Source organism: Hermetia illucens, chromosome 3, assembly GCF_905115235.1.
Source record: "Hermetia illucens chromosome 3, iHerIll2.2.curated.20191125, whole genome shotgun sequence".
In the NCBI taxonomy this organism is placed as follows: Eukaryota; Metazoa; Arthropoda; class Insecta; order Diptera; family Stratiomyidae; genus Hermetia; species Hermetia illucens.
The window spans coordinates 104895242-104908791 of NC_051851.1; the positions used below are offsets into that span (position 1 = coordinate 104895242).

Consider the following 13550-nt stretch of genomic DNA (forward strand, 5'->3'; position numbering starts at 1 on the left):
CAAATTTCGAAATATAAGCCTCACTAACGTTCACGCCCCTACAGAGGAGACTGCAGAGTCGGAGAAAGAAGCCTGCCCCAAGTATGAATCACCATCGGTATCTGGTCTAGGCCTCCCTTAATAAGGAACTCCAGGCGTCTTTTTTTTGCGGCGAAGTCCACCAATTTGATATCCCTAAAAGCTGTCTGGCGTTCTGACCTACGCCATCGCTCCAACTCAGGCAGGCTCTGTCTCGTCTTCTTTTTCTACCATAGATATTGCCCTTATAGACTTTCCGGGCTGGATCATCCTCATCCATACGGATTAAGTGACCCGCCCACCGTAACGTATTGAGCTGGATTTTATTCATAACCTGACAGTCAGCTCATAGATTTCGTCGTTGTGTAGCTGCCAACAATCGTAAGTGGATTTCGTCATCGTAGCTGTTATCGCGTGTGATTTTCGATCCTAGATAGGAGAAATCATCAACGGTCTCAAAGTTCTGGTCTCCTGTCTTTATTCTTCTCGTTTGATCAGTGCGGTTTGATGCTGTTGGTTGGTTGGTTTTTGGTGCTGATATTGCCACCATATATTTTCTCATTGATGCGCAGCCCAAGATTTCCTCCGCCTGCTTGTTCTAGATGAACACAGTTCGTAGGTCTCGGGTTATTCCTCCCATGATGTCGATATCGTCAGCATAGGCCAATAGCTGGATGGATTTAAACACTATCGTACCCCTCGCATTTACCTCAAAATCACAGATAACTTTTTCCACAACCAGGTTAAAGAGGACGCATGATATGGCATCTCCTTGTCGTAGACCGTTGTTGATGTCGAATGGTCTTGAGAGTGATCCTGCTGTATTTACCTGGCCTCGCACATTAGTGAGGGTCAGCCTAGCCAGCCTTATCAATTTGGTCGGGATACCAAATTTTCTCATGGTCGTGTACAGTTTTACCTTGGCTATGTTTTCATAGGCGGCCTTAAAGTCGATGAAAATATGGTGCAACTGATGTCCATATTCCATCCAGTTTTTCCATCGCTTGCCGCAGAGAGAAAATCTGATCTGTTGCTGATTTGCCTGGAGTGAAGCCTCTTCGGTATGGGCCAATGATGTTCTGGGCGTATGGGGTTATTCGGCCTCGCGAGATAGCGGAGAGTATCCTACAGATGGTACTCAGCGACGTGATACCTCTATTATTGCTGCACTGCGTAATATCTCCCTTTTTATGTATGGGACAGATAATGCCTCATCGCCGGTCGTCAGGTATTAATTCGCTGTGCCACACCTTGAGCATAAGTTGATGAACCGCTTGGTGTAATTGGTCGCCTCCATATTTAACCAATTCGGCTGTAATTCCATCGGCTCCTGGCGACTTATGATTTTTAAGCCGATGAATTGCACGGATTGTTTCTTCTATACTTGGTGGTAGCAGTATTTATCCGTCGTCTTCAGTTGGTAGTTGTTGAGCAGTTCATCAAAGTACCCAACCAATCGCTCCAATATACCCATTCTGTCAGAAATCAGATTTCCTTCTTTGTCGCGGCAGGATGAACATCGAGGTGTGTAAGACTTCGTCCTGTTGGCTTGTTGGTAAAAAGTCCGCGCCTGGTGCGGCTGCTCCTTGCACTTTTCGAGTTCAGAGAATTGTCGCCGCTCCGACTTTTCTTCAGATGGTTGTGAACATCATTTGTTAATGCTTCATCTCCAGGACGTCTGTTAGCTGCGGTTATTGCGGCATCGGTTTCCCCGTTAGAGGTGTTACGGATGCCTGCGCTGTGGATGGCTTCAGTATTAACTCTCACCTGATTGTCAGAGAGGTTTCTGGGCGGTGTTGTTATTCGAGCTCGGAGCACGATACCAGCGAGATAATGATCCACGTCAGTGTTGGCCACCCTATATGTTCTGACATTAATCAAGGCTGAAAGGTGGCGTTCGATCAACACGTGGTCAATTTGGTTGAAAGTGGTCCCGTCTGGAGAGGCCCATGTTTGTTTGTGGACTGTTTTCCGCGCAAACCAGGTACTTCCAACAACCATTTCATGTGACACTGCTAACTGAATAATCCGCAGTCCGTTATCTTCCGTATTTTGGTGTAAGCTATGGGAGCAAATGTATCGCCTAAATACGATTTCCGTCCCTACTTGGTTGTTAGAATCCGCAAGTATGACTATGATATCATATCTGGGAGAGGCTTCGAGGATCCGCCCAAGTGAAGGTCTCCTTCTTCGACTCTGCAGTCTCCTTTGGGCGTGAATGTTAATGAGGCTTATATTTCTATTTGTATCACAAGCGCAGAGTGCATAGCCGTTCCCTTATATTTTCAAAGCCGATAACAGCAGGTTTCATTTCTTGGCCGACTAAGGAACCTACTCCGAGCACATGGTTTCCTGAATGGCCACTATAATATATGGTGTAGTGACTTTTTTCCAGGAAACGGGGCCCTTTATTGGGACAGGGTATCGGCTAGCTGCTTGGGAGCGCCATCTCTGTACAGGGAGCGCGTCCCATGAGGAAATGCGCAAATCGTTATTCCGTTGTCGTTCCCGGGTTCATCGTTGTATAGTCAATCTAGTCCAAGGCTTCTTTTGTGGCTTCGTAATGGGCTGTTTTGCATGTAAGGTTGTCAGCCCTACAATCCCCGACCTGGAGGACCAGTTGGTACAATTCGTCCCGTTTTTAGGCGCGGGAGACTCCCCTTAATCCTTCTCCGTCTCCAGGTTTTCGTTAAGAAAAAGCTCCCAGCGGTCACTACATGAAGATGGAGATAGGGTTTGGTAGTAGAACTGCTAGTGTGGGTTCAGTAGACGTTATGCTCCATCGTGGGTACCAATCCACGATTCGCCCTGGGACCTATGCTACCCTTTCACCACCCAGGTATTTAGAGAACGATAATACCGTCTACTGAAACTCTCCGCACCCTCAATCTCAGGTAGCTGAGTTCCATTAAGATATCTGTCAATTTTTGTACTTCATTATTCTTCTCTGAGCTTAATGGGGAGGGGGAGGGGCACGTATAGCAGACGACGTCTCCTGATGAGTTCAGCGCAGTCTGTCCTGCTCTATGGCGCAGAGGTATGGACTGGCGCTCTTAACAAGGAGGTATATCGTAAAAGTCCCGAGCAAGCGCAGAGACGGGGAGCTTTGCGGGTGGCATCTGCGTACCGCACTGCCTCTGAACCGGCCGTGATGGTGATCGCGGGAGTGATCCCCCTTCCCCTTCTTGCTAAGGAGCGTCAAGTCATATACAAGCAGAAGGGAGTTGAGCCAAGGGAGGTGGTTGCTCGTGAAGAACGGTAACGCACTCTAGTCGAGTGGCAGCTCTCGTGGTAAAATGAAACTAGAGGCAGATGGACTGCGCGGCTCCTCGGCAACTTTGGTGCGTAACTGAATCGGAAGTATGGTGAGACTGACTATTTCCTTTCCCATTTTTAAGTGGGCATGGAAATTTTCAGTCTTACCTACACAAGATTAGAAAGGCGCTATCTCCGGATTGTGTGTTTTGCAGTGGAGTTATGGACGACGCCCACCACAATTTTTTTTTTCTTGTGGAAAGTGGGATGGGGTTCGTCAGCAGCTCTATTTAAACAGAGGGGATCTCTCTCCAGACAACATTGTCGAAGAGGTGCTGAGAAGTGCTGACAGTTGGAGTCATGTTGCCCATTACGTTCGGGCCCTTCTCGTTGCTAAGAAGATATAGCTCGACCCGTGGAGAAGCCGGATGACAGGGGCTTCCTTGAACTAACAATTCCCTTCCTCCTCTCCCCTCCCGTTGGTAAAAGAAATTCCCTGATTTGAGGCTCCGCATGTGAGCCCCAAACAGGGAAACATGTTTCGTTCTCAGAACCTACCCAGCCGAAAAATCTGAAGAAAATTACATTGATGTCATTTGATGGGGTATGAAACAAAATATTAAAAATAATATTACAATTTGCAAAAACGTTTTCCTGTTCTGTGTTCAATTCGATTAAAATGAACCAAAGTGTGTTCATAAGTTTTACATTTTGTAAATCTGTAGGGATAAAAGGTAGTTACTATTATCTAGACCAAATTAAAACAAATTCACACAAAAACGTTTACGATTTCATTTTTAACTTTCCACGATTTCCCGAGACGATCGCACTCCTCTACACTCCTAGCGCTCTCAATGCGCCGCGCAACATCCAGTTTGATGCCACCGTCGACAGAAACCACGCGACGGCTTCGATACAATGCCCATTAATACAAATAGGGACAGTGATCACCCGTCACCCGTCAGACTAAGAACCTTGGTTTTGTTGGTGCTTATTTTCAGTCCAACTCCATTTATCTCTCTTTATAAATTTAGAGCCATTTGGATAAGGTCCATGATTCGATGAGAGAGCAAACAAACGTCATCGGCGTAGTTAAGGTGCTTGAGGAAAGATGTCATAATCCATTTAACTGCGACGAACGTTACCGATAATAAAGTGAAGTAATATTGGTGACAGGATACAACCCTGATGGCCCCCGCATTGAACCCAAAAATCCTCTCAGATTTTGCCTCGGTACAGCACGTGATATTTCGCTCCATCATATGCAGCTCTGATTATAGTTGTTATTACCTGCGGAATATCCGTCCTGCATAGAGCATTCCAGATACACTCCCTGTTCATGCTATTGAAAGCTTCATCGTGTTTCAAAGTTTCTTTTTGAAATGAAACCTCATTGGTATGCTATCTCTTAATATCAGTAATACGGCAGAATACAGGATACGGGCTAGGAAGAATCTGAAGCTTTCTTCAATTTAGGCGTCTCTCCGCCTCGCTGAAACGCCCAGAGAGAAAACAATCGCAGAAGCAGCGATGTCGTTGGGCATATTCTCATTGCCTCACTGATACACACAAGCCAGTTTTTGAACTCTCCTCCTCAGTGAACGTTGCTCTATATTTGGCTACAGCTTTGTACATAACTGAATCTGTTTCGTTTGACTTCCCTGAGCACACTACTATACTTCGTCGGTGCATTTTTGTACCTCGGCCAGTCCTCGGTTTGTTTTGCCCAGTTAAAAAGTTTTCGGTTGTTTTGGCTAGGTTCCTGTTCCACTTGAGTTCGTTCCGGATGTCACCGTCCACTAGTAGATAAGCCACGTTATTGCTCAGGTACCTTATGTAGTAATCCCAATCTGGAAGAAGCTACTCACTTTTTCAATGGGTGTCACTGCTTCCCCAGACCTCAATATATTCGTTGGAGTCGCAGCTCAGAAAAAGTGTTAGCGCCTTCCTCTCGCGATACTTCACCAGTCCACTGAGTAATTTCCTCAAAATTTGAATGGCAGCGAGTTCTCCAGTCAGGAACTCTGAAAGACATATTTATATACTACATTGCTTTTAAGAATGATGCAAGCTCTTGATTCCTCGCAATGGGAAATCCCAATTATTTGCATACTTACTCTTTGCAGACCACGAACATCCTCCCGATGCGCCCAGCGTTCTTGAACCTTCCAATATTATCATTGAAGATGATACTTTTGCATAGTGGGAAGTTAGCCGGTTACTCGGTTTCTCCTTGTTCGTGTGAAAGTTGCCAAACCTGTAGCATATCAGGCAGATACAGCGTTTAATTGCCTCAAGGAGTCGGTCATCTACCTTGATCGTGATGAGTTTGCCTGTCTCCTTTCCGGCCTCTGATATACTAACTTCAGACGACCTTTTGCTGGTCCGTGCCTTCTAATCAAGGACCTTTGGTTGATTGGTTGATCTTCGCAATAGCAACATTGTCCTATCGCTTGATTTCACTGCTTGACTTCCCCAATTCCCGTCTTAGGAGGAGGACCAGGAGTTACTGTGTGCAGTCATTTGATTCCCTCGAGTAGTGGGGCATTGACGCATAGCACGGCAAAGTCAAGCGTAGTCATTGAGCCGAGTGAGACTCCGTTCAAATAGAATCAGCTACCCTCGAGGGCAGACTATTCAATAGGCACGTTCCACATAAAACTCGACCCCTCAGTCTAGATCTATAGCGTTTTCCAAAAGGTAGGTAGATAGGGTTACCTCGTACAGGATGTGGCTATCACCACTCAATAACGGTTTGGGGGAAAACTGTTTGATTTCAGCAGTTTTCATTACTGCAAGCTTAAATCATGTCCTAACGTTCGTAGGGGCAACGAGAATTGAAACGTTACGTTAGCACATACAACTTGTTCTGGACTACTTTCGCCTATCTTTTGACAGAAAGTTAGGATATACTTCATCCCAGAAAATCGGCTGATGATTATTCAAATCCAAAGAGCTCAAAATAAATTAGCTCAAGATTATATTCGCTGAAATTTTTGGAGAGACTAATTGAACGTCACATTTGCAACGCTAAGATAACACCCTTTTTGAGGAAACCCAACAATCTTACCAGTGATCTGTGAGTCTGCTCTCCGTTCCTTTGTTTTCAAAATAGAGGACACAATTTTCAAAGGCGAGTATTTGATGGGGATATTGGTAGACATTGAAAGGACTTTTGATTGAACGCCTTTCCAGAAACTTTGTGATGCCTCCAAAGCGCGTGTCGTTGATCCTTTAGTTAAGTGGGTCTATGCTATGCTAATGCAAAGATAGCTATGTTCTGGAGTGAGTGCAGATCGTTACCTAATAACAGAAGCAACAAAAGGTTGCCCCAAAGGAGGTGTGACATTGCCATTTCTGGGGAACTAAAAAATCTGCCAAATCACATCCAAGTATGTCTATGCAAATGACGTGATTGGATGCTGATAGCTGATGATTGAAACTCGGGATTATGTTTCGAAATATACAACGCGCCGTTGATTTGATTGGCAGTGAGCGCCTCAAGTATAGAATACTTTAATAAGCAACTCCAATCATCCGGGTTTTGCACCGAGATCGACTAATTCTTTCCTAATTCCCTAACAGCTCCCTGCATCCTGGACTACACTATCGGCCCATTTGAGGCAGTGAATGACACGACTTAGAATATAATTGCCCATATAGACTTTCTGGGCTGGATCATCTCTATCATATGAATTAGCTAACACACACACCAATATATTAAGCAGGATTCTATCGACAATCAAACATTTGTGGTATTGCTCATAAATATATATAATTATCCCCATTTGAGCTGCAAATGCAGAACTGCTTGCGACCTAGCGCGTGTCATAAGTTGCTGATAATGATATGACATGTATCGACGAGTATTTGCCGCGGACAAGCTGATTCTTTCCTATTGTGTTTGTCTTCCTCTACCCAAGTAGGAATCGGACCGACACAGTTGAAGGACGCATAATAACACCAGAGTGGCTGTCAACCACTAGGGAGAGAAAACCTAGATGTCATATTGTTTGGGGGGAACAAACGTTATTAATTTTAAATCCATCATAATAGAGACATCAACTAGATGACCCGTTCACAGTCCGCCTCCCAGAACTAAGTCATGTTCTAGAACAGAACCTTGTGTATCTAGAAGTAGAGAAAGATAACCGAGTTGCCCTACCAACTAGACAAACTATCTTTCACTTGACCCCGGTGAGGAGTCATCAACCTACGAAACCAACCCAACCCAACTGGAGATGTCGACTCAATTAGTAATGAGTTTACCTCAGCAACTACCAACATCATTGCTTCAGACAAAATTTTGGCTGATGGTTTGGCTAGAGAGATTACTGCGGCTGAGGTTCACAGCCTCGTCTATATTGCAGCTGCCACAGTTATTCACCTCAATAATTAACATCTTGAAGCGAATAACAGAGGTATGCCTAGTAGGACTTTACCTGAGTGTTTCGACTCAAAAAGCAGAGTCAAAAGGTTGAGAAAGGAGATTGGCCGTGTCACTCAAGTAGATCTTGGAAATCTATAAGCAAGAGTGCACAGATGTGTTACGGACAACATTGGAAACTACCATCTCTACTATGATATATCAATTAATAAAATCCTCGAAAGGTTGATGGAGAAACTCGCCACATATTCTGCTTGCATCCGCAGATAACAAAAGAGGTCTCAGTGAAGTGCAGATAACACCTTATTTTTCTAAAACCAATGCATGGACGGCGTCAGGACGTAAGCAAGTTAGTCCGAACAAAACAAATACGTGTCTGCACGCTAAATGTTGGAACCCTAACTGGAAAGACCGAGGAACTCGATAGAGCCCTTCGGAAAAGGTGCATTGACATCTGCGCTCTGCAAGAAACCCGATGGTCTGGTTCCAAAAGCTGCGATATTGAACGCGAACGCGGTAAACATGGCTATAAACTTCTCTATTTTGGTAGCCCACACACTCAATACGGTGTTGGCATTGTCATCTCAGAGGGTCCATTAAAGAAGTCGAACGATTTGATGATCGGCTGATGGAGATCACCATTATATCAGCTGATCGCACTATTCACTTCTTCACTGCGTACGCACCACAGACAGGTCGACCTGATGCCGAGAAAGATGCCTTCTGGCACCTTCTCATGTGGATGAACATACAGACGGTGACAGATGCCATGGGGGAAAGGGGTTCGGAGCGCGCAATGAGGGTGGCGAGCACCCATGCCCTTGAAATTATGAATAGATGGTTCATCAAATGATTGTCTCATCTTCCTACATTTTATAGTGGGAACAGTAAACACAAATCGACTATATTCTCATAAGACACTTTACCACTGTCACTGATTGCAACGTCGTTCCCTATGAGTATCAAAACCGCTTCGTGTCTCTGTTGGTGTTCATCAGGGAAGCGCCCTCTCACCACTCCTCTCTGTTCTTGTTATGGACACCGCCACTCGGGATATCCAACGTCCAGCGCCCTACACACTGCTTTATGCAGATAATGTTTTCCTAGCATCTGATAGCAAAAATTATCTCGAGCAACTTGTCCAAAAATGGACTGATCGCTTCATGCAACACGGTCTCACACTGAATTTAAACAAAACTGAATTTTTGACGACCGATCCTCATGAAACAGGCACAATCACTGTCAGCGGCAGTGATCTGCCCAGAACTGAGCAATTTAAATACTTCGGGTCAAAGCTATCAGCCAATGGAGAACTGCGTTATGAAATTGCTTCACGCATTAACGCAACCTGGATGAAGTGGCGTTCCACAACTGGTGTTTTTTGTGATCGATGTATCAACGAACATCTTAAATCTAAAATTTACCGCAATGTCGTCCGTCCTGTCGCTTTCTATGGTTCTGAGTCTTGGCCAACTATAAAAGACAATGAACGGCGTCTTGCGGTAATTGAAACGAAGATATTGCGTTGGACTAGTGACGTGACACGTTTTGATCACATCCGGAATGAGGATATCCGCGATCGTTACGGGGTTGCTCCGATCGTGGAGAAGTTGCGAGAGAGGCGTCTTCGATGGTATGGTCATGTAATTTGCGCCAACGAGAATTCACTTGCCAAGATTGGTCTGAACATCGAAGTCGATGGTAAACGACCAAAAGGTAGGCCGAAACAACGGCTTGATACGCTGGATGCGGATTTAAAAGCCTCGAGATTGCACCCAGATCAGGCATTCAATAGAGTCAAATGGCGAAACCGATCACGACGAACCAGCCGCGCTTATGAACGGGAAGAAGGCTGAAGAAAAAGAAGAAGGAGCCTAAATTGAAAAACAACTACAACCACCATTCCCCATAACTTCGTCTTTAAGATTCTTCATCAAAACCTTGCGTTAAAGTATAAGTTAGTTGCAAACCACCATTCCTTTTATAAGTATACTCTGCAGAAAACCTTGGAAAATGATAGGGAAAAACTACTGTGTGACCACATTATTGCCATCACCCACAGTATTTGATTACAATAGTTCCGATCTAGTTTTGCTTCTCGAGGAAGAACGAGCGTGCTTTATAATCGAGGTGGCCGTACGGTTGGACCGGGACGCTATCGAAAAACAGCAAGGAAAAGTCCGAAACTACGGCCCCTGGATAGACGATATGGAGCATAGATAGAGACTGCAAAATATCCAATTAGTCCCAGTTGTAACTACAGGGATAGGATTAGTCTCCCAAATAGCTATCACCCTTGATACTTGTGCTGAAGTCCGAAAAAGCGGGCACTGTTTTTAGTCTGTAAGGTCTACTCTTTTGAATAAGTCATCCATCTATCTCTGAAATTCTTACCCTCTGCGTCACTGCTTAGAGTATTTTCGATAATCGGGGATATAGCAATTCATCTAAGCTTGGCTGCACACATTTTGCGGAAAAACGTATCACAGTTGTGATGTGGACCTTTAGATATTACGTCCAGCACATCCGTAAGTTTACTGCCCCCGCCCTCTTTTGCTTTTTTGCTATATACGTATATTATGGCTACAAGATTACCCATTCTCCTGCACAGAACCTCTTGAAAGAGGTAACCCTTAGATCCACAGAGTATAAGAGATCGAAATAAGAACTCCGCCGCGAAATCAACAGGCAAACAACTCTTTGCTGGCAGGAGCTTATCAGTAATGTCAACAGGGAGCAGGGATGCAAACTCTACTTATTTATAAGGAGATCTACTTATTTTCGACTCGATCTACTTATCTCCTTATTTTTGCATGAAATCTACTTATTTTTACACGCTATGATTGATTTTTCAATTTTTGCAAAGCGCATAAATAGTCATTGAAGTAAAAGGTTATATTACAACAATTTTCGTTTAGAGTAGAATGGATCTTGATGCTGAACTAAAAACAGTAGTATAAAGACTACCATGGTAGTTCAACGGTCAAGTCTTGTGGCTTGTCACTTGGTTTGTGTATACATGACATGAGGCCGTGCATGTGTATAAATTGCAGTTGGAAAATGTGTCAAAGTGTGTCAGAGTGTGTCATGACATGATTGTGTTTTTTACTTGTTTAATTGTCCGCACTTTGTTTAGCGCCGGTGAGCCGGTCGGTTTCGTTTGAATTCTATGAGATTGGAATTTAAATTTATTCATGTAATCGTAAGCTGCGTAAGTAAGAATTGAAAATTAAGTTTAGCATGTAACTGTAAGAAAGATAATTTTAGGCATGAAAATGAAAAGATTTTTCGAAGTAGTTTCGAAGGACCCGCAGCGGGCATCTTCAAGTTCTGAACCTGACTCGGAAAGCACCGAAGGAATTAATGAAAGTCCGGAAAAGGATAAGGAATGTGCAAAATCGAAAAAGCAGAAATATGAACAAAAGTACGTAAAATACTGGGAAAGTGAATTTAAATGGTTATCTGAGGGAACAAAAGGCTGTCATTATGCATTCTGTAAAGTGTGCTCTATAGATGTATACATAGGGAAGATGGGTAAAAGTGCAATTAAATCCCATGCAAACACCCAAATACATACAAAAAACGCTGGAACGATTTCATTAAACCTAGTGCAACAAAATATTGAACCATTATTTAGTTCAGCATCCAAGACTGCTGTTATTGATGCCGAGATTATGATGGCAGTATTTGTTGCGGAACATAATTTGGCATTCCAAATAATGGGTCACTTACCGCAATTCGTTAACAAAATTACCCCGGATTCGAATATTGCCAAAAAAGTAAAGTGTTCTAGGACGAAAATGGTAAACATTTTACGGAACGTTTTGGGAATATCTTACATAGAAGAAATTGTTGATTTGTTAAACGCCAATAAATTTTCTTTAATTATTGACGAGTCCACAGATATATCTTTAGTAAAAACCTTGTGCTTGGTGGTTAGAGTATGTAAAAATTTTAAAGTACATGACTTGTTTTTTGATTTAATTGAAGTTGAATCTGCAGATGCTAGTAGTCTGTTTTCTGCTGTAATCAATAGTTTCACGAAGAATAATATCATGTACAAACAATGTTATGATGGGTAGGAATCATTCCGTATCTACATTATTGAAAGCAGACATAAATGATCTGTTCGTTCTTAAATGTGTTTGTCACAGTTTTCACTTATGCGCCTCATACGCATGCGAAAAACTTCCTGGCGAAGTAGAAGATTTGGCGCGTAATATTTTCAATTATTTGAAGAGTTCATCGAAACGTCTTAAAGATTTTTCTTCCTTACAATATTTTGTTGAATTCAAAGCAAATAAAATTTTACACCCTTCTCAAACGAGATGGTTATCATTATCTGCAGTCGTAAGTCGCTTAATAGAACAGTATGATGTGCTTATAGCATACTTTTCTATTGCAGTCAAAGAGGAAAATCTACAAACAGCTAAAAATATTTTAACGTCGCTGAAAGATCCTATAACTAAATTATATTTATTGTTTTTAGAATTCGCACTTCCTTTTTTCATTAAATTAAATAAACTTTTTCAATCAGAAAGCTCACAGATACATAAATTGCACAGTTCGGTTAAAGAAATAGTAGTAACATTGTTAGAGTGCTTTGTAAGGAAAGATTATATTACAATGTTTTTAGATAGTACCTCAGAATTTAATCTCCCTCCAGAATGTTTGTTAGATTTGGAAAGTATATACCTCGGTATAAAAGTTGAATGCTTTCTAATTACGAATGAAATCAATGTCATTGAAATAGATACTTTTAAGAATAAGTGTCGTAACTTTTATATTGAGGCCGTTCTGCAAATATTAAAAAGATTCGATTTGAATAACTCTTTTTTTAGGAATCTTTCCATAATCGCACCTGACAATGTATACGCTTGTACCTATAAATCGATAGCTCCACTTTTACAACAAGTCCCACGTTTACTAGCTGATAATATACAAGAAATTGACTCGGAATACCGTACTCTGATAAATTTCGTAAAAGATAAAGAACAAATTTTAGACATTGAAGAATTTTGGCGTATGGTTGCTCGCATTGAAATTGGTAACGAGCAAGCATTCCCGAATTTAGTTAAACTAGTATTTGCTATTTTATCCTTCCCACATTCGTCTGCAAATGTTGAAAGGGTATTTTCCCAAGTAAATTTAATGAAAACAAAAATCAGAAATCGATTAGAGAATGCAACCATTAAAGCATGCTTACAAACGAAAGGGTTACTAAAACTACAAAACTCTGATTGCACAAATTTCAAAGTGACTACTGAGATGAGGAAAAAGTGCAATAAAGCTATGTACGATATTGCCAAATAACTTAATTTAATTTTTATTGAATTTTTATTTTGTTGGTTCCTTTTTTATTTTGGAATTAAGTTTTGTTTTTCAATGTTCAATGAATTATTTCACATTTTATTTATTGTTATATTTTATCATTAATTCTGAATTATGTTATGTTTTTTGTGTTCTGTACCTAATGCTTTGAATATATTAAAGTTATAAATAATATTACGAATTTTTTTGAGGTAACAGGGCTCTTAATGGCACAAAAATAAATCTACTTATTTTATCATCAAATCTACTTATTTTTTTCCTCAATTCTACTTATTTTATTTTTTTTGAGTTTGCATCACTGACAGGGAGCCATGAGATTTCGCTATAAGCTGGTTACCAAAAACCGCGGTGCCCATTAATCACCCTGTTCCATGGTAGCAGTGAAGATGGGAGAAATCTTGCAGACACTTTTCCGGCCTACCCCATCCGAACTGACGCTATCGATGACAGGGGTTTGCTGAAAACAGCCCACTCTTTACTAAATAGGAACTAGAGGAGGCAGGCCTGTTCACGAAGGACAAAAGAAAACACCAGAACCGGATGATAATCCCAGTAGAAT

General features: G+C 42.0%; 1 protein-coding gene across 1 annotated transcript; it reads left to right on the plus strand.

Moving 5' to 3' along the window:
* The first annotated feature begins 11178 nt into the window (after window positions 1–11178).
* Window positions 11179–12973, plus strand: LOC119652086 (SCAN domain-containing protein 3-like). The gene is given in 2 exon segments (XM_038056024.1): window positions 11179–11725; window positions 11727–12973. Coding segments are annotated over 2 exon segments (1782 nt in total). The 5' UTR covers window positions 11179–11190.
* Window positions 12974–13550: the final 577 nt, after the last annotated feature.